Below are 20,085 nucleotides of genomic sequence, written 5' to 3'. Positions count from 1 at the left end.
AATTCACCATCAACCACACATTTATTCTGTCAACATAATAAACCTTCATAGTGCAAAAGCCAACTAATAAAATCACAGCCACTGTAATTATGAAATTAGTAATAGCTATAGAGTCCTCATACACACTTTTATGGGAAATACTGCTAGTTCAATAACACCTAAGCTATTCTTTTATGTGTTTTGTTCAGTGAACCTTTGTTATAAATTACAAGATATGTGCTAAATTGACATTTTTCATTATATTTTCTCAACATGTAGTTTATTACATAAAGAGCACATTTTTATAAAACATGCAAATGCATCGACATGTTTACTGTGCACAGTGTTTGTTTCTGGCTCCCCATCTCCTCACACTACTTCATCCTCAGGGGTGCCATCGGTCGTAGATAGGTTTGGTCAGGTATGTCTGGGTGGGCAGGCATGGCCAACTCTGCGGCAATAGCAGATGGCATTGAAGAAGCGGCAGTAGCAAGTGTCACAGGGGTCACAGCAGGGCAGTGGGTAACCAAGACAAGACTGCTGGTGAGGGATACAGCGACGCGGTGAACGCATGGCCCGCCCCTGCATCTGCAAGGCTGCTGATGAGTCCTGGAAAACAGGAAGGAAACAGATGGAAACAAGGAACAGGAAATAAATAAACTGCAGTCAACCTAGGATATGTTAAGTGAGCTGGAACAGAGACAGTGAATCCCAGTTCCCCTGAGTGCATACATGTTTTCCCTCACTTGTGTTGTTTCTTTTTGGTCCCACCCACATAAGATGCAAGAAAAGGATGCAAGGAGAAACTGTGAGGTGACAGGAACTGAGGAAACATGTTTACACTGACATGAGATGTTCTTTCCATGGCTTCTTCATGTGAAGCATCCAATGTCAATTTATGTATAAAGTATGTTTAAAAACCGCGTCAGTTGGCCAAAGTGCTGTATATAACAATATATACTGTAACATAAAACAGCCATAAAAGAGGTATGAGAACAAAAACACAAAAAAGAGAGCCATCTCCCTCTGACTATACTTAAAATAAATAATAAATAGGATAAAGGAAAATTAGATTAAAGCTATCAAGATTTGTCATAAGCCAGGGCATAACAATGTCTTAGGAGAGGATTTCTAAATGTTCACTGATGGGGCCAATCTAATATGTAAAGGCAGCTCATTCCAAAGCTTAGGGGCTGCAACTTCAAAGGTACAGTCATCTCCACATTTTTCCTTGATTTAGGAACTACCACAAGTGAATGATCAGCAGACCTAAGAGGTCTGGCTGGACAGTAGGGTTTGAGAATCACAAACTGATTTCCTATGAAGGGATGTGTTGATCTGTAACAGACTTTCATGAAGGATGCACTTGTGTATCCTTGGTTATAGGTCCTCCAGGCAACATCCTGGCTCATCAGAGCAGAAATAAAAGCTTTGGGATGTCCTTCATCATGGTGGACTAGACCAACTTCTGGGTTGAGCGAGGATCGAGGACCAAGGAACAATAAAATAATTGGGATTCATCTGGAATGCTCTGTATCTTTAAATAAACCACACCCACCTCATCGTATGACCCTGCATCTATCAGAAAGTGATCCTCCACTGAGTCGACAGGTAGGAGCGCAGCATCATGCATGGGGTTGGGGGGATGGTTTCTCTCTGTAGGACACAAGGCAGAAAGCAGACTTTGTTACGTGTGAGTGTGGACCCCAGTTGCAGACACAGACCAGGAGGAGTAGGAGCCAAAGAAAGTGGTTTAATGAACAAAAACACAGGTGAGGCTGGGTGGCAGGAAGACGAGGACCCAGGGAGGAGACCAGGAGGAGCCAAGAGGGACGAGGAGGAGACCAGGAGGAGCCAAGAGGGACGAGGAGGAGACCAGGAGGAGCCAAGAGGGACGAGGAGGAGACCAGGAGGAGCCAAGAGGGACGGGGAGGAGACCAGGAGGATGAAGAACCAGGAGGATGAAGAACCAGGAGGGATGAGGAGGGGACAAGGAGGAGACCAGGAGGACGAAGAACCAGGAGGGACAAGCAGGAGACCAGGAGGATGAAGAACCAGGAGGACGAAGAACCAGGAGGGACGAGGAGGAGACTAGGAGGACGAAGAACCAGGAGGGATGAGGAGGGGACAAGGAGGAGACCAGGAGGACGAAGAACCAGGAGGGACAAGCAGGAGACCAGAGGGGACCAGGAGGGACGAGCAGGAGACCAGAGAGGACCACGAGGAGACCAGCAGGAGACCAGAGAGGACCACGAGGAGACCAGCAATGGACAGTGTTCAGCATCCTTACAGCCTGGTGGATGAAGCTGTATGTAAGTCTGGTTGAGTGGGCCTGAAGACTCTGATATCTTCTCCCTGAAGGCAGGAGTCTGAAGTGGGAGTGTGCAGGGTGAGAAGTGACATCAGTAATGCTGATGGCTCTGCGGATGAGGTGGGGGTTAAAGATGTCCATGAGGGAAGGCAGAGGGGTGCAGATGATCTTGTTGGCTGTATTCACTATGCGTTGCAGGGTCCTTCTGCAGGAGGCAGTACAGCCTCCGTACCACACAGTGATGCAACCAGTGATGATGCTTTCAACGGTGCCCCGGTAGAAAGAGTGCATTAAGTGGGGTGGGGCACTGGCTCTCCTCAGTTTCACAAGATCTGTGAAAAGGATGTGTGTGGCCTTTTTAAAAAAACAAAAGATTAGAAAGGCACCAGGCCCAGACAGTGTGCCTCCATCCTGACTGAAAACCTTGTGCTGGTCATCTGGCCCCCATCTTCACACTGATCTCACACCCTGGATACAAACTGTTTGAGCTCCTCCCTTCTGGATGGTGCTACAGGTCACTGTAAGCCAAGACAACCAGGCACAAACATGGTTTCTTCCCCCGGGCCCTCACTTTGATCAACACCTAACCACTGACTGTATAACAGAACAACAACCCTTTAGTGCAAAACCTGTAAATTTACTTTTGTTTATATCGATCTCAAAAACTCCATCTAAACTATATGCATATTTATTTCTAGATTTAAAAGTAGTTTTATTTTTTATTTTCCTAATGCATATTCATTTTTCTTGTTTGCACACTCTTTTTCTCTTTTCATTCTTTCAGTCTTATCTTGTTTACTTGTTGCTTTCCAGAAGAACATTGTACATACACATTGAGAGCCACTGTACCTGGATCAAATTCCTTGTGTGCCCAACACATCTGGCCAATAAAGCAGATTCTGATTCTGATATATGTTTTTATGCTGTATATGTATGTGTACTGTGTATATGTATATTATGGATACTGTATAATATTGTATAGTATTATAATCATAGTAGGACATTAATAGAATGTAGAAAGGTATTTAGCATGTTACATTATATCTATGGTTACAAAGATTAGTCGACGTAATCGATTATGTCAATTATGGAATTGTAGTGTTGACACGTCATATTATAAAAAATATAAATGTTCATTGTTAACTGCAGTGCACTACAAGAAGTGCTGGGAGCAGTATCACTTCCATTGAGTGCAATGATTGCATTCTATACTAATGAAGACGAATGTATGCCACAAAGCTGGGTGAGGAACTGGGTGGCTGTTATGGTTTGTGGACATCCTGTTTGGTGCATTTATTTCGGTTAGTTTGCTGTCTTGTATCACCTCACTTGCCCCAGCTTTACCCCAGTGCACAATCACCACTCATTGTTTTCACCTCATTAGCCTGTGTTCTCTAGCCCATATATACTCCTTCTTTCCATCAGTCTCTTGCTGGTTCATTGTCTGTTCACCACACCCTGCTTGTCTGTGGAGTCCACAATGTGGACTCTTGGACGTTTTGACTCTGTTTCATGTTTGTTCCTTTGTGTTTGGGATCCTGACCTGTTAGTAGCTCTTTTGTTAGTTTCTCCAGTCTTGTTTTAAGTTTCTTGCCATGCTCTCTGACCTACTATTTAGTTTAGCATTTTGGAATTCTCTGTTTAACCCTGTCAGATTGAGCCTTTGTATTTTTTTCCCCTTTGGGCTTGTTCTTTATTAAAATCCTACTTGAACCTTCCCTTGGCTCGTGTGTCTGCACTTTGGGTCCTACCTAGCCGGTAAGCCTAACTGGTGGCTATGTCAGTGAGTTGTATCAAAACATTTTAAAAAACAGCGGAAGTGGTGGATATTATTGAGCACAGTTACAGCAGCAAAAAGACGACCAGTAATCTCAAGTTTAGGATCACTTGATTTTACAGTCAGGAGACTGTCCAGTGCCAAGCATGCAAAAGGTGTCTGTTGTGGCAGGGGAGTATATCGCTAATGCATTAGCAGTTAAAGAAAATTCCGAGTTACAGAAGAAGAGAGTCTGGAGCTAAGTAAATTAATAATGTACAATAAGTAGGCTGCCCACCAAAAGCCGAGGTCTGTTGGAGGTTTCTTCCATTAAAGGGAGTTTTTCATCCCTGCTTGTTGCCAAGTGCTGCTCAGGGGATTTATTGGGTTTTTCTTCTGTAATAATAGTGAAGAGGTTTAGACCTTAATTTGTAAAGTGCCCTGAGATGACTGAGAACTGGCACTAAACAAATGAATTGTGTTGAACTGAACTGAATATACACTAATGTGAAATGTGCTATTCTGCATAATGACTGCTTTTACTTTTGCTACTTCAAGTATATTTTGATGCTGAAATTTTGTACTTTGAGTTAAGTGGCCTTTTGAATGCTGGACTCTTGTAACAGTATTTCTACAATGTGGCTTTTATACTTTTTCTTAAGTACTGGAGTACTGCTTCCACATTGTCTTATTGTGTTACGTTTGGCTTGGTAAACAACACATTTAGATTTTTACTCGATATAAATATTTTAGTCCTTCTGTGGTCTCAGAACAGCTGAGCTTTCTGATTGGACAGGTGTTACTGACCTATGTCAGACAGGTAGGAGGTATCGGTGCGGCGACCGGTGGCCGGACCGTCATCCAGCTGGATGTTTCCATGAACCAGAGAGGAGGAGAGACGCAGCAGACTGAAGAACCAGCAGCAGAGCAGCACAGAGCCAAACATCGTCCTGCTATCACAGTGAAGACAAACAAGAAGAATCCGCACCACAACTCCCACAATCCTTAGCTTCTCCGGTAAGGACCTCTGAAAGAAACAAACGGGGTTCAGTTTTTATTTTAATGGCAGTGAACATGGGTGAGAGCTCTTTAAAAGTTACATAGTCACATCCATAAACGCTTTGTTACACAAACAGGTGCCAGCTGGTAAAATGTGTCTGGCATATTTCCTCAGAGGAAAAACTGAATAAATAAATTATTCCTTTTATAATTTTCCAGGCTCTTAAAGCAATGTAAGTAAATCAAATTAACTCATTTCAGATCATCTTCACCCAAATGATTGTTCAAATTCTGAGTATATTAGAATAAAATCACCACAGTTTGCACAACAAAATAAACAGTGGGAACCTGCTTGATATTATATTTATGAATCAAACTCAAATCAGTAACATTAACTCATCAGTTCCACAAAACATTTCTGTATGGAAAACCTGTTTTTCTGTGTTTTTGACATCAGAACACAGATTATAAAATAGAAAAAATGTACAACTTTGCATAAACATTGATTTGTTTAGTTGCCTTTCAATATTTTTGTTGGGTTAGTCTAATGCAAGAATAATGACAATGTTTTATCTCCTCAAAAAAGGCAAATGCCTAAAGAGTGCAGGCAAGAGACAGACTCAGAGAAATGTAAAGGTGACTCACCTGTCGCTGTGACTCTGCTGTCTCTCTCTCTGAGAAGAAACAGCCAATTTAAGGACCCCTGGAGAGGAAGGAGGTCACATGACCAGCTAAGGGTAGGTGTCGTGTGCAACATTTGTTTGTTCATGCTTTCATACAATCTATTGTCATTCTGATTTCTACACCATGGGAAATCAGAATCATAGGGACTGCCTCACAAACCATATATTTCCTGTCATCAAATTTTTCTTCAAATGACATTCTTTACATTTCACTCTTCAATTCCACTGAAAAGGCCAGTTTTTGATTTGATTGATCATTTACTGAGCACTCATCATTTTTCTCAGCAACCGTTCTCCTCTTCTTTAGTGGAAACACAACAAAGCCAGCTGGGTGAAACAGTAGAAAGTAGTTGGTGTCAGCCACAACTTTGTCACCAGACAAAGTTTGGTATCGTGGGACCACGACTCCAAGCTCCCCTTCATTTGCCTGTACCTGACACCCAGCCTTGTAGTTGGATGACACTCGGGTGGGGACCCAGGTCATCTGTTTAATCAAGGTCTAAAATATTTTGTAAATCTGTCTTTTTTGTAGATTTATTAAATGTTATCACTGTGTTGTTTCATAACCTCATAATTATAAGTTAGTGTGTTTTCAATGCAGATGTTAGATGTTTGTCTGACCACAGTTATTAAATGTGTTTATCAGTAGCTGGTCATCTCACTAATGAGGCTCTCTTTGTGTTTGATGGGAGAACATTAAATCAGCCTGTTCAGCTGCTTCATTCATGCTTCTTCTATTACTGTAAATCTGTTGCTTCAATAAAGTCCTCATCCTCTGTCTGTAAACATAGCGGTGATTCTCTGAATGCTGACACGCTGATGACATCATGGCTGCACTTGCCACAAATCAGACGCGAGCTGCTGAACGAAGAGATGATTGATTACAGGCCATCAGCCAGAAATCAGTTTTAATCAACTTGTTTGTTCTTTTACACACTTCCTGTTTTGGACTGAGGCATGCTAGTCCATTGAGCTGTTATCATGGTAACAGTGTGGCCTTTAACAAGTGAGTGGTTGTTTGTAATGGTGCGGGTCAGCGAACAGCGAACTCATTGTAAAAACTGGAGCTGATCACAGTGGTCATCACTCTGAAACACAAATACTGATCACACTGACTGATGGAGAAGGAAGCAGACATGAAAAGACCAAACCTACATTCACAAAGCAGCACATGTTCAACCGAAAACAGTCTGCTGCTGATAGTTGGGTTAGGGTTGTCCAATACAGTATCAGCTGGGATTGGCTTCAGATATACAATAACAAATAGAACTGTGGTGTGCTGACACCACAAGACAAACTATCTGCACATCTGAGGAAGAAAATCATTTTAATTGCACAAGAGAGAACAAGGGTATAAGAGGATAAGCAAATCACTGCTAAAAAGTCAAAGCACAGCAAGAAAGTGTAACAGATATTCAGAAAGTATCAACTTGTGACAAGCTCCCTAAACTGTTCAGGCCATCCCTGTAAGATTTCATCTTTTGTGGTTGTTGTCCAACCAGGAGGCCCTGCTTGAGGTCTAAGCACAGAAAGCCTGGTTAGACTTTTTCAAGGTCTATACTGATAAATGTAGAGTTCTGGGAATTGGTACTGTGGTCTGATGAGACAAAAGTCTGTCTTATGGATCTGATAGCATCCAACATGCATGGCATCATAAGAGCAAGAACCATAGTGAAACATGGCAGGGGAAGAGTTCTAATATGGGGCTGAGTGAGTGCTAATGGGTAGGTGGAGGTATCTGTGCTTCACTGATAGCATCATGTAGCCACAAATGTAATGCAACATTGTGAAAGAGAGAAAAGTGAAAGTGTGAAAGTGCAACCCTCTCTTTATTCCCTGGGGCTTTGGGCACTTTGTCGATATTACAATGGCCTTAAACATTGTGTCAAGGTCAGTACTGCATTCTTATAGAAGAACAAGGGTAAGTGCTGCAGTGACGCGGTATGTCACTTGACCTTAACCTAACTAAGCACCTGTGGGGAATAATTAAGTTACAAACTGAGGACCACTTTTCATCAATCATCAAGGCTCTCAATGAGTTCAGGAGCTCCCAGGAATAAAAGAAGATATATCTGATTGTATGTCTTGAATGTGTACACTTGGTGCCAAGAAGACTTGGTGGTGTATATTTAACAAAGGAGATAAAGAATATTACAATTGTTTTAGATGTATGGGTTTATGGAAAAAAGTGCCTGTTGAAATATCTGGGCTAGTTTTCACTGTTAGCAGAAGCACCACTGAATCTTGAGCAGGTGTCAGTGTCACTACACAGTCAGTGAGTAGGTTAAAAAACTTTAGTAAATGTTTATTATTGTTATCATGTGTATGCTACATACATGAATCATGTGACTCAAACTTCAGGTGTGTGTGGGCAATGAGGAGGTTTTGACCTTCCTCACCTTAACACCACACATTTCCAATATGTTTTCCATGTGGTGTTCCATCATCCAAGCTTTGAGTTTAGCTCTTTGAGTTCCTTCTTCTTTTGCACTGATTTAATGGCCCCAACTGGAGAATCAGCTCCACCAGCTGTTTATCTCTATTAGCCAGTTAGCTCAAACTCACACAGCAGGAGGGGGTGAAAACTATTTGTTCCATAATTTGGAAATTCAGCTAACATCAGAGCTTTGTTTAGGGGGAAACAACTTCTGGCTGTGAACAATCCCACAGTAATGTAGCTGCAGCCACCAGTGTTGATACAGTGATGGATAAATGATGGAGTTACTGTTGAGGGTTTTAAGAAGAAACGTTCCCTTGATTCACAATATCTTCAGGAATTTATTTATATGCAGTCTGGGCCACACCTCATCTCATCATGACTACAACTTACATAAGTATGATGGAGTTCGATTCTGTGACTACAGACGTCCACAGACAGTTTGAGTTCTCTGTCAATAAAACGAATCTAATCCTCGTGTGGGTGTATTAAAAATACATACAAGCAGCCTAACACTGCTGTGTTTATTTAAATGTGTTTTCTTTATAAGGCGCAGACACACCGTTCATCAGCTGACTGATGAGTGATCAGACAGACAGCAATAATCAAACACAGCTGTCGCTGTCAGAGAGAGCCAAGAAACCATCGAACCAGAAATCGGGTAAAAACAGACAGTGACCCTGCAGCAGGGTCCAGCTCGTAGCATTCAGTCATGGTCTTCGAATCTTTGGTCAGTGACCTGCTCAACAGGTTCATCGGAGACTACGTGGAGAACCTGGACAAGTCCCAGCTCAAGATCGGGATCTGGGGAGGTGAGCTCAGCAGCTAGCTTGCTAGCAGCCACCGCGGTAACACACCGAAACAGACCAGACTCCATTCAGAAATCTCGCACTTTAAAACCTCTTCTTTCTTTACAAAAATGAACACATCATAGAACATGTCAGAACAGTTATTGCTGAATGTCCGTTTCTAATGTTAAAATAGACAATCTAAAAAACAAATCTACTTTTGCTACAATGAAATTTAAACTTTAGTCAGAGTTTTGCTTGGTGTTCGCGCCTCCTCTCCACTGAAATAAAGGCGGAGATTTTAGCGGATGCAAGCGCTTTGTTGCAGTTATAAATGTGACGTTTTGTTGATTTGAGGGATTGCTGAGTGATAATATGTATGCAGAACTGTAGGTGGGCTCACAGCGATCAGAAAGACCATTACTCGTGTGCCTTTGTGAACAACTTTAACCAGCAAACTCATTTCCATTATATTACTAAGTGTGCACCGAGGTTTGGCGTGTTAATCTCATCGTCACCGAACGTTAGTAAACGGGCCAGCAGCGGGGTAAACAAGCAAACCCCGCACTCGCATACCTGGGGATACTGACAGCAGACTGACTATCAGTCCTCTGTTGCACCTGTCCAGGTGTGTCAGCCCGTACGACCTGAAATACTCCTGAATATAAAGGGTTAAACTGACTGACTGAGATTGCGGAAGGTTATTTCAGTTACCCTGCCGCTTATCTTGCTAAACACATACAGTGTCTGTGCTGTACAGTAGAGATAGGCGATAGCAACATTTTTTCTTTATATACGATACCATTAGTTTATGGTACTTTTCCCATCGATACCGATACTTTTTGCACCTTAAAGGAATTTTACTTAAATTAATAACATTCTAGAATCAAAACTGTTTGCCAGTATTTTCTGATGCATACAGTACAAACATGTGAGCCTTTACGTTTGTCAACTAAATGAAAGAGTGGTAAACTTGGCTTCATCCAGTGATGGTCCTCTGACACCTGAGGCTCCGACACATGCGCGGTAGCTCATGAAGCAATTGTATCGAACCACTGTCCCGAGGCGTGTTTCGGTCACATAGATAGATAGATAGATACAAAGTTACAGCGATAGACCTAAATAACGTCTGATATATACATATATAATACCTAAATAAATAAAGAAAGAGAGAGAGATTAACTATGAGCTAGTGCTTAATGCTGCCATAATCATGGGACATGGAAGACCATCTAAAATACACTCGAGCTGGTTTTCACACATAAATTTAGTACCTGAAACTCTCAGAAGTGAAAACAAATTGCACATTTTGTATTAGCACAGTGGTATTGCGATACTTAAAAAAGTATCGACTCTAAAATATTGACTGGCTGGTATCGAAGTATCAATACCAGAGTATTGATACGCCCATCCCTACTGTACAGCCAGAACTTGTATCATCCGTGTGGAGACCGATTATTCCTCACAGGCTTGAGGTTGTTCCCGACAACAACACGGTACACAAGAGGTTAAAGATGCAACACGATGAAACACGTGGCTCATATTCAGTTAAAACTAACTCAAGATCAGAATCAGACTTTTACACACCATATCATCAAGTATTATACCCAGAGATCATCTGCATGAAAACAGCCTGTAACGTCTGAAGTAACCACACTGCAGTAACTTTGTTCTGGCTCAGGTCTACATCAGCTAAAAGTAAAAACACCTATTGCTAGTTTGTTTTGCTCACCTCACACAGAATAATAGGATGCAAAAATACAACTCAATTTGTCTCCTAAATGCTGAATCAACCAGAAGATCAAGTTAATTTTAAAATCATCATGTGAACATTCATCATAAGAAAACAGTATTGATCTGAATAACAGTTCCAGATAATTGAGCGTGGTTTACTGTGATATGCGTAATGTTATGGGGTGTGTATGCTCATCTTTGTGGTGTTAACATGTAATGTAATTGCCTGACCATTGCCACAGACAAAGAATTTCTGAAAGGACAATAAGTTGAATTCAATTATTTTAATTATTAACTAAGCTGTTAGTTATTTTCTTAACTGAATTAATTCATTTAGTCTATAAAAAGTCAGAAGACAGATAAAAAATGATGTATTCAAAAGCATTGCTGTCCAGCGATGCTGCCCTGTAGCCATGGTTACGGTGGAGCGCAGCATGCTACAGTGCAGTGCATGACATTGGGGGATTGAGTTCAACCACCGACATGTGGCTCAGGTCATGTCTGTCTCCATGGCTTTCTGTCTGCCTCTCTGCAACCTGCTTTCCCCCCAAAAATAACAAAATAAAGAGCAGAAAAAAATCAACTAGATTTCTAGGTCGAAGACGTTTCACCTCTCACCCGAGAGGCTTCATCAGTTCTGACTGACTGGTGTTGAGCCGGAGATATTTATCCCCCTCGGTGGTGTTTCAGTCCTTTGAAGGCCAACTGAGTTGTTGGGGGACATTGTTGGCCTGGATGACTGAGAATCTGCACAGAAAAAATAAAGCACATAAGACCCAAAAAATAAACTTAAAAAAGTTTTGTTGTCCCACCAACAGAGCAGAAAGATAATGAATAAACTGAAACCTGAGAATTTGTAACATTTTATTTTAAAACCAAATTGAATGAATCATTGCGTATCTTTGTTGTTGCATGAGACATTGTTGCTGAGATCTTGTTGGTAAAACACACCAGTGTAATGACTGTACCTGTCTGACAGGTTATAGACTACTGTACTTTCCTCATGCCTGTTCACCTGTCTGTCACATAACACCTGGAAAATCATCTGTTTAGTGACTCCTCAACAACCTCACTGATTGAAATCTGTAATGTACTATACAAATATCACCAGTGTTTTATGGCAGAGTATACCAACATATTAAATGGTTATATTCTAATAGTCAATAAGTCTGTGTTTGTTGTTCTTGTTTGTTTCTGCAGGAAATGTTGTACTTGAGAACCTGAAGGTGAAGGAAAATGCTCTGGTAAGTCCTGAACCTGTAGCTTCCCACTGAAACATGCAGTCCTGCTCACCCGAGAGGTTTAATGTTGGTTAACCTGGTGTGATTAATGAACTGCTGAGTCAGTTCCTGTTACTTCACTCCAAACTCAAAGGATCTGATCTCACCACCACTTTGGTCCAAACATTAACTCTTAGTAGTTCAATAAATATGGGCCTTGAAGGCTTTGTGGCAGTGTTACACTGAAGCCTCTTCATGGTCACTGATCTTCTTCACTTCACAGCAGAAACCAGACTTCCTGTTAGACTTTAGCATTAAAAGGGCCCATGGCGCTTTTCCTTGTTTTCTGACTTATCTACAGTGTTACAGCAATGAATTATCATCTTAAACGTGACTAAAAGTAAAAAAAAAAAAAAACGAGGTTTACCTATATTGTTGTACTTCTCTGCAGAAGCAACTCAGTTTATTCAAGTCTCGCAAACTCGTTCATGCGATGTTTTTTTTTCTATAAAGTCTTACCCAGTAGTTCATAGATTCCTTGAATGGTCATAATCTCCTGACCGTTGCGAGTTTTCCTGCCATCCACTGGTGCAACTGTGTCTGTTTTTGTGGATATATTTTCCCTCTTGCTGCTGCACTGTGACCAGAGGATATGGAGAAAATTACAGGGCCTGAGGTTACTGCATGTCTGGGAATGTTCCTGTACAGGGACTCGCTGTTTTACCTGACCGGGTCTAACCTATAAGCAGCCGGCCAGTGAAGTCCCCGCAGCAGTGAATGATCAGCTGATCAATGCTGGATTCCCCTGGAGCACAGTACCCGTTTGTTTTGACTGCTTGAAGCCAGTGTGTCTGCAGCATGTGATGTGTGGCTGGTTAACAAGTGGCTTCACAACCCATGATGTTATTCTCGGCGTTACGCTACTTGTTGGAATTAATTTCACTACTTTGGGACTGTATGTGGTCGTGTGGGGGAAGATGCAGCGACCACTGGTTGGAGCTACTTGAAAGGGAGTGATGTTTCCACTACTGGGTGGGACTTAATGGTACGTTAAAAAAAAACACACATTTCTTGTCTGTTGATGCCTTGTTTCTGTAATGTTTGAGAGAATTGTTGTAAGGCTGGAGAAGTTACCATGTCTGCATTATGCCAGTTAAAATATGGGGATTCTCAGTTACCCGCTTTGTTTAGAGTGTTACACTTTTCATCTGTACCGTTGTTTACCTGTCTATGGAGGAGAATTTTTGTTTATTCCTCATCCTGGCTTTCTGAGTGGTCTTGTGTCAAAGTGCTTCCCCGTCGAGCCGTTTCCCTTGTTCAAAACTCAGTTTCATGTAGCGCCCCCCTCAGTGGCTGTGGTTAGATAACTTAGAGTAAATATCAATTGTACATATCTATCAGTAAATTAGTTCTGACTGTACAGACTGTGGATACTGCGCACTTTGCACTGCTGTTATTGTACTTCTGGTTAGATGCTAAACTGCATTTCGTTGCCCTGTACTTGTATGTGTGTAATGGCAAAGTTGAATCTAATCTAATCCTCGACAGGAACCAGACTGTGTGGTTGCAGCAGTGCCCCCCCCCAGCTGTCATGAGAATTACTCTCCATAAACATGACCTCAATGAAGATGGAAAAAACTTGAATCAATTTGTGTTTTGTTTCAGAGTGAATTTGATGTTCCCTTTAAAGTGAAGGCTGGACAAATTGGTGAGTACTGAGGGATGTTTGAATCCAGTTCTGTTGGAGTAAAATCTAATCAGAGAACCGAAAATAAGTGAAGCAATGCCTGTAGAATAAATCAGCATTAGTTAGTTAAAACTAGAGATAATAAAATGTACAGTACATTGTAAGCTGGTGACTGAAACATAATGAAACTTAAAATGATAAAACACTTAAATAATAAAACTTTGTGAGTCAGTGAAAATTAAAAAAATAAACCTTTGTGAGCCAGTGGTTGATGATTAAGCAGGTTAACATCTGAGAGTGTCAGCAGGTTTAACACACAGCTACACTTGGTGTGTGTGTGGTGGGGGCATTACACAGCTTCAGTGTGTGTTAAGACGGTGCTCAAACATTACATCAGACAAATTATTCTGGCCAGTGACTTAACACTTTTGTAAGTGAAGCTCAGGGTGAAAATCATTCCTGTTTTTGGCCAGCCGTCACTGTTCCCGGTTAAAATGACGAACAGCAGTGTCATTTCGGCTGTTGCTAACTAATGTTAGTTCACTGAATTATAATGATGTCTGGCCAAATGCAGAGCCTAATGCACTGAAACAAAACCACTGAACCCTGATGGACCAACAGATCTGACCTGACTTTCTAACCTAAACGTGTCTGTTCTGGATTGACTTCCTGTTTGTGTTTCAGGGAAGTTGACGTTGAAGATTCCCTGGAAGAACCTGTACAGCGATGCTGTGGTTGTCGTGCTGGATGGACTGTACCTGCTGGTTGTTCCTGGAGCCAGTAAGTGATGTTTGAACCTTCTGGTTTAGAAAACTGTGTCAGCAGGCACTGCTACAATAATACTTTGGTATCGGTATTTAGACGTTCCAAATGCAAGAATCAGAATCTGCTTTATTGGCCAGGTGTGTCGGGGACAAGAGGAATTTGACTTCGGTACATCAGCTCTCAATGTGCATGTACTGTACATATCCCCATGCAAGGGGCAAGTAAACAGTAAACCAGCATAAGGCTGTGTAATATAACAAAATAAGCAGTATTAACAGCAACACTGACAGCAACAAACAGTGCAAGGTTTAATGACACGGCTCCATCTGCAGATACAGTATCTCTCTCCATCACCACATCAGCCGGTCACATTTCAGGGTATAGTTTCATTGATAATAATTAAAGTGTCAGATCAGACCTGGCATCTGCAGATACCCAGTGCAGGGCTCTGTTTGGGATCAGGACCAAAAACTTTGATCAGGACACTCCTAATAGATGATATCTCAGATTTATCACATTCAGCTGAAAAGGCAGCAAATACTCAACAATATAAAAACTATTCAGCTCAGATTATTATGCTACAACTCTCACAGAAATAAAACCTAGTTACACACAGGGTATGAAAATGAACTGTTTGACTCACTGTTCAAGGTGGCTGGTAGATGGGAAAAAATCCACCGGCCGAACATATTTTTTATCTGCCAAAATAATAAATTGCTTTTTTGTGTCACAGATGCCTACACATTTGTTTAAGTCATTGAGATAAGATATTAGTCTTTGTTGAATAGAGATGTAAAGAGGCCAGTGCAAAATAACTACTGTATTGATCACCAGGTAATATATTTGATATGTTCATTTTGGAATTAAAAGCCACAATACAATTCAAGAAGCCTTGATCTCAAAATTCTACTTAACATATTTGTTATAGTGTACTTCAGGGACAACAAAAGTAAATGTGAAGTTATGTAAACCCACCCATCTGTCTGCATCGTTTACTGCCTGTTTATACTGCTTAGTTTGTTATATTAGCCTTATGTTGGTTTACTGTTTACTTGCCCCTTGCATGGGGATATGTACATGCACACTGAGAGCTGATGTACCAAAGTCAAATTCCTCATTTGTCCAACACACCTGGCCAATAAAGCAGATTCTGATTCTGCTAAATCCTTTGAACCGACTCAGAGCTCCTCCTGAGTTGCCTCACTCTAACTGCCACCAGTCCATCAACTCCTGGTCTCCTGTGCGGTGCCCAATTGCACAGCCTTAAGAGCGTGCATATCATGAATGCTGGGTCTTGTTTGCTTTCTGAGAATCTACTGCACCTACTGGTAACTTGTTTGCCATGTAGCAATAAAAAAATATACTAAAAACCTGGATTATTCTGGTTAGTCACATTGTACTGCTATTATTTTGAACAATACTGTATGTGCCTGTGTTCCGTGGGAACCCGCCCTGCTCAGCCTCTTAGCGGCTATGAAAATAGCCAGATGCAGAGGGCGTGCTAGACTTTCGCGTCCTTTATTTTGACAGACGGGGTCATAAGAACTGTGGCCATTGTGAACAGCCCATTTACATGATGTTAACTGAGTTGAACTCAGCTGACCTGCTGCAGAGGCAACTGTCACTAGATTTCTCATGGCCATTATACACTCACTAGTCACATTATTAGGTACACCTGTACCACTGCATGTACTTCAACGCAGCACTTCCTCCTTAACATCTGTGTGTATGAAGCTCAGAATGTTTCAGCTTTTGGTGAAATTGTCATAAATGTATAAATTCAATTATATTTTGTTTATTATTGAGGTCATAGTTAAAGTTGGTGTTGTACTGGACTACATTATATTCAGAGGTGTTCCTAATAATCTGATCCACTCATGTATATAGCTATGGAGGGCAAAAATCCAGAGACATGTCTATCAAAGCAGACACTGCAGGAGGAGATGTGTAGCTTGAGTTTCGCTTTAACACAGACCAGGTCAGTGTGAATGCTGCGTCACCTGAACACGGTGTAGCAGCTCTGTGGAGAAGCACACAGAGGGTGACCTCCGGTCGGACAGCAGGAACAAACTTTACAGACAATTAACAAATAACAGTATCATTTTGATTATACATGTTTTGGTTGGTACAGTAAACTGTCAGTTAAATGCAAGAACAAAATGCAGCCGATCCAGAATAATGTGCTATATAATAAATGCACTTTCTCAAACGCATATTGGCAGTAAAGAATTTAACAAGGTAAAAACGTCATCATTATATACAGGATCAGAAATGGGTCTGCTTCTCAATGTCTGGGCTCTCAAACAACAACGGTTCATTTTCAGCACAACTATAATACTACAGCCAGTGTGCGATCTCATATGGTCCCTGGAAAAAATAATATTGCCAGATGCTTCTTCCTTTATTTAGGTATCTTGTTGTGACTTTCTTTATACATTCATTTTTAGAAATCTGGTGAAGACCTTCTATGGAGTATGGTTACTGACTGATGCATTATATTTTGTTGTTTTGAGGTCACCTTTTTTGTAAAGTGAGAAAATATGCAGCTAAAATTGTAACATTTAAACTGTGAACCTGTATTTGTTGTACAATGTTTTTTTGTTTTGTTTTGTTTTTTTACATCTTGGGACCATGTAGGAAATGTTTGTCACTTTCACATTGTATCCCTTAGATTCTTCTATGACTGTTGATCCATAAATAAAACATAACATAATGGAGCTCAGCATGAAGAGTAGGTTGATCAAATGCAAAATCAGTTTGAACTCCAGCTCAACTGTTTTGTTGATTTCATTTTTTTCCTCAGAGATAAAGTACGATGCAGCAAAGGAGGAGCATCACCAGCAGGAGGTGAAGCAGAGAGAACTGCAACGCATTGAGGAGGCGCTACAGATGGCTGGACGCCGAGGTGAAAGACCGTCCACTGACCGACCTCTAACAACTGATTTCTGGCCGACCTCTGACTTGTGACTGATCCTGTAACACCTGAGGGCTCATCCGGTGGTTTCTCTTCTGTTTTCTGCCTGCTCTCTGTTCTTTGCTGCTTTGTCATCAGAACATTTTGCTGGTTGGAACTTTGTTTTCTGGTAGTCAGACTCGGAGATGGCAGTCGCACAATGCAGCCGTCGCTCGCAGAAACAATAATTGCAACAAGAACAAGTGTCATTAACAATAGGAGCGAGTGTTGCTAACTTGAGTTTGTATGGTTCATTCCAGTAGTGAGGGCTTGTTGACACACGATGTGTGACTTAGATGTTGAATAGTAACTGAAATATAGAGAGCCAGTTGGGTTGTATCAGTGATATTATGGTGATTTTCTTGGAGGAGTAGCAAGGTTTGTTCATTGTCAGAATCCAGTTTGAATTTGTAGTTTGTAAGTGACATGTTTGGTATCTTCAGGCTAAGCTGGTCCCCCAGTTATCAGTTATAGATACCCAATATTGATTCTGAGTACGTGGATGTGGTAATAAAATCTAACAGTGGATATTTTCGCACACTAACACTGGGAGGAGGAAGGATTACAGATGTGTACATCTGAATGGAACGAGTCATAGACCTCATCCAGAGGAGGCTTGCCTCTTAATGGTTGCATTCACACTGAACTCTTTACACATCTGGTCCACACAGAGGACATGACATGACTGGAGTAATTGTGGTCCTGGATGTATGAATGCATTAACATGTTGTCTGTATTGTTCATGCTGCGTTTGCTGTCAGCCTCTCAGGCTGGAGACCTGCTGTTCAGTCTGGAAAGTGTTGTGTACAAGGAGCCTCATAACGGTAACACACACACACACACACACACACACACACACACACACACACACACACACACACACACACACTTTAAATTCCTTACTTGAATATATACTGTATGTTCAACACTCCTCCAGCTGTTCACAAACTGATAGTTTAAACTGTTTGCTTTTACTTTGGTAAAGCTGATGACCTACTGCCTGTTTTAGTTTCACAGTCGGATTTGATCAGCGGTATCTGGGAACAGCGACTTATCCTGCAGGGTTCGAGCAAACAGGATAATGAAACAAAGTTGAAATCAGAATAGATAGAATATAACCCGCAGATACGAAGCTACACTGACGTCACACAGGACTGTCGGTAAATGCTGGCATTACACTGCAGTCTGACTACTTCATAGACATTGACAGTAAGAACAGCTGATTCTAACAAAATATAAACGGTGAAAACCACGACACACCGGTTGTAAAACTCTTTTGAAGGCATTTATCTTTGAGGGTTTTATTATTTTCTCCCAAAGTGCTTCAACAACCTATATGGCTTTTATAAGATTCATGTGCTCGTACAGAAGTTTGAGTACTAATATAAATCTGCATACTACAGTTCACGATTCAACATCAAGTCAGTTAGAAGTATGGAAGGTAGAAAGCATTTATTTGATGTATTGGTCCTTTAAACTGCTAATAAGTTGTGACGTCATGCCGAACAACAGTTTGGCTCTTATCTGGTTTTAGGAGAAATCAGCAGAAATTCAGTAATTGGCTGTTCTGCTCTCACTCAACAGAATTACACAGGGTTGATGCTACTGGTTGAATCTAAATATTAAACCTTGAAATAACAAATGTGTGTGTTGCTTCCTGCTTTGTTCTGTGTGTTTTCGGGCTTTTCTGTCACTAACCCGCATCTCTCTCATTAATGCTGCCAAAGTCCTAAAAGGATTAAAAAAACCTAAAAAACACAAAAAAGGCTTGAAGAAACTGAAACGACTTGACAAAAGATCAGGTGAGTTTACATATCCTGCAGTGAAGTTCAGTTTGTGATGAAGACGGGCTTTGATGTTGATCTGGGGATTCAAGCCAACATTATTTTAAAACTCAGACTGAATATTCATTGTTTGTACAGCCTGTCCTTGCACAGTGATGTGTTGGTACCTCTGTTTGGGGGTAAAAAAAGTTGGAAAAACCGTGTAGGACTTGTTTCTAAATACCCAGAGAGTTGCAGACTTTGGTTGGTGGCTAATGTAATGTTCTGCTGGAGAGTTTGTGCCTTAGTTTTTCTAAAATCCTGGCTGAATCTCGGATTTCATCCTTGCTGTTATCTCCTTTGGAATCCGCCTTCAGTGTAATATCTCAATAGTTATCAATGTTTTCTGAATATCTTAAAAACTACTACTTGCTGTAGTTTTTCAGATTTTTAGTTTAGTCTAAAAGATTTGGTATAGTTTTTAAATTTTTTCACTGTCTCAAAATGTGTCTAGATGTCCTGGTTTCTGTTTCGATCCAGGTCTGAGCCTGGTCTCAGGGCTTCTCTGTCTTCACAGTTTTTTTTTTTTGTTTTGTTTTGTTTTGTTTTTTTCCAGAGAAGTCCCAGGAGGAGAAGAAGGACACCTTTGTGGAGAAACTGGCCACTCAGGTGATCAAAAACCTGCAGGTGAAGATCAGCAGCATCCACCTGCGTTATGAGGATGACGTGAGTACTGATCCAGGTTCTGGTTCTGGTGTTAGGAGCTCCAATCAGTGTCTGCCAGTCAGGTGCATAGTGGTCACATTAAAATCACACCTGTTCATTTGTCAGTGTTACAGTGGGCAGGTGAATCAGATCTGACTGGTCCTCTCCTGCAGGCAGTTTGACACTAGAGGTGTTGGGTAATTTTAACTCATCACAAAATCTTTAAAGATTGCTCCGGTGTGCATGGCAAGCTGTCCGTCTCTCCCTGCTCCTCCTATTTTTTTTATTTTTTTTTAAATTTCATT

At 41.1% G+C, this 20,085-nt stretch overlaps 2 protein-coding genes across 2 annotated transcripts in view; one reads left to right on the top strand and one right to left on the bottom strand.

The window, feature by feature from the left end:
- Positions 1-254: 254 nt before the first annotated feature.
- agrp (agouti related neuropeptide) lies at positions 255-5,070 on the bottom strand. The gene is made up of 3 exons (XM_020602674.1): positions 4,854-5,070; positions 1,538-1,635; positions 255-588 (listed from the first exon to the last, which is right to left on the bottom strand). Exons 1-3 carry the CDS (start codon positions 4,990-4,992, stop codon positions 397-399), a joined length of 429 nt encoding a protein of 142 aa, XP_020458330.1. The 5' UTR covers positions 4,993-5,070; the 3' UTR covers positions 255-396.
- Positions 5,071-8,729: 3,659 nt separating this feature from the next.
- Positions 8,730-20,085, top strand: part of vps13c (vacuolar protein sorting 13 homolog C) — a 110,943-nt gene continuing 99,587 nt past the window's right edge. Inside the window, exons 1-8 of the mRNA XM_020602650.1 lie at positions 8,730-8,977; positions 11,888-11,931; positions 13,573-13,615; positions 14,279-14,374; positions 17,163-17,264; positions 18,074-18,136; positions 19,040-19,114; positions 19,692-19,801. Coding sequence (XP_020458306.1) covers positions 8,878-8,977; positions 11,888-11,931; positions 13,573-13,615; positions 14,279-14,374; positions 17,163-17,264; positions 18,074-18,136; positions 19,040-19,114; positions 19,692-19,801 — 633 coding nt within the window. The 5' untranslated portion in view covers positions 8,730-8,877. The remainder of the gene's footprint in view (positions 8,978-11,887; positions 11,932-13,572; positions 13,616-14,278; positions 14,375-17,162; positions 17,265-18,073; positions 18,137-19,039; positions 19,115-19,691; positions 19,802-20,085) is intronic.

Source organism: Monopterus albus, unplaced genomic scaffold (assembly GCF_001952655.1).
Source record: "Monopterus albus unplaced genomic scaffold, M_albus_1.0 scaffold57.1, whole genome shotgun sequence".
In the NCBI taxonomy this organism is placed as follows: Eukaryota; Metazoa; Chordata; class Actinopteri; order Synbranchiformes; family Synbranchidae; genus Monopterus; species Monopterus albus.
This window is presented reverse-complemented; position numbering and strand designations above follow the sequence as displayed.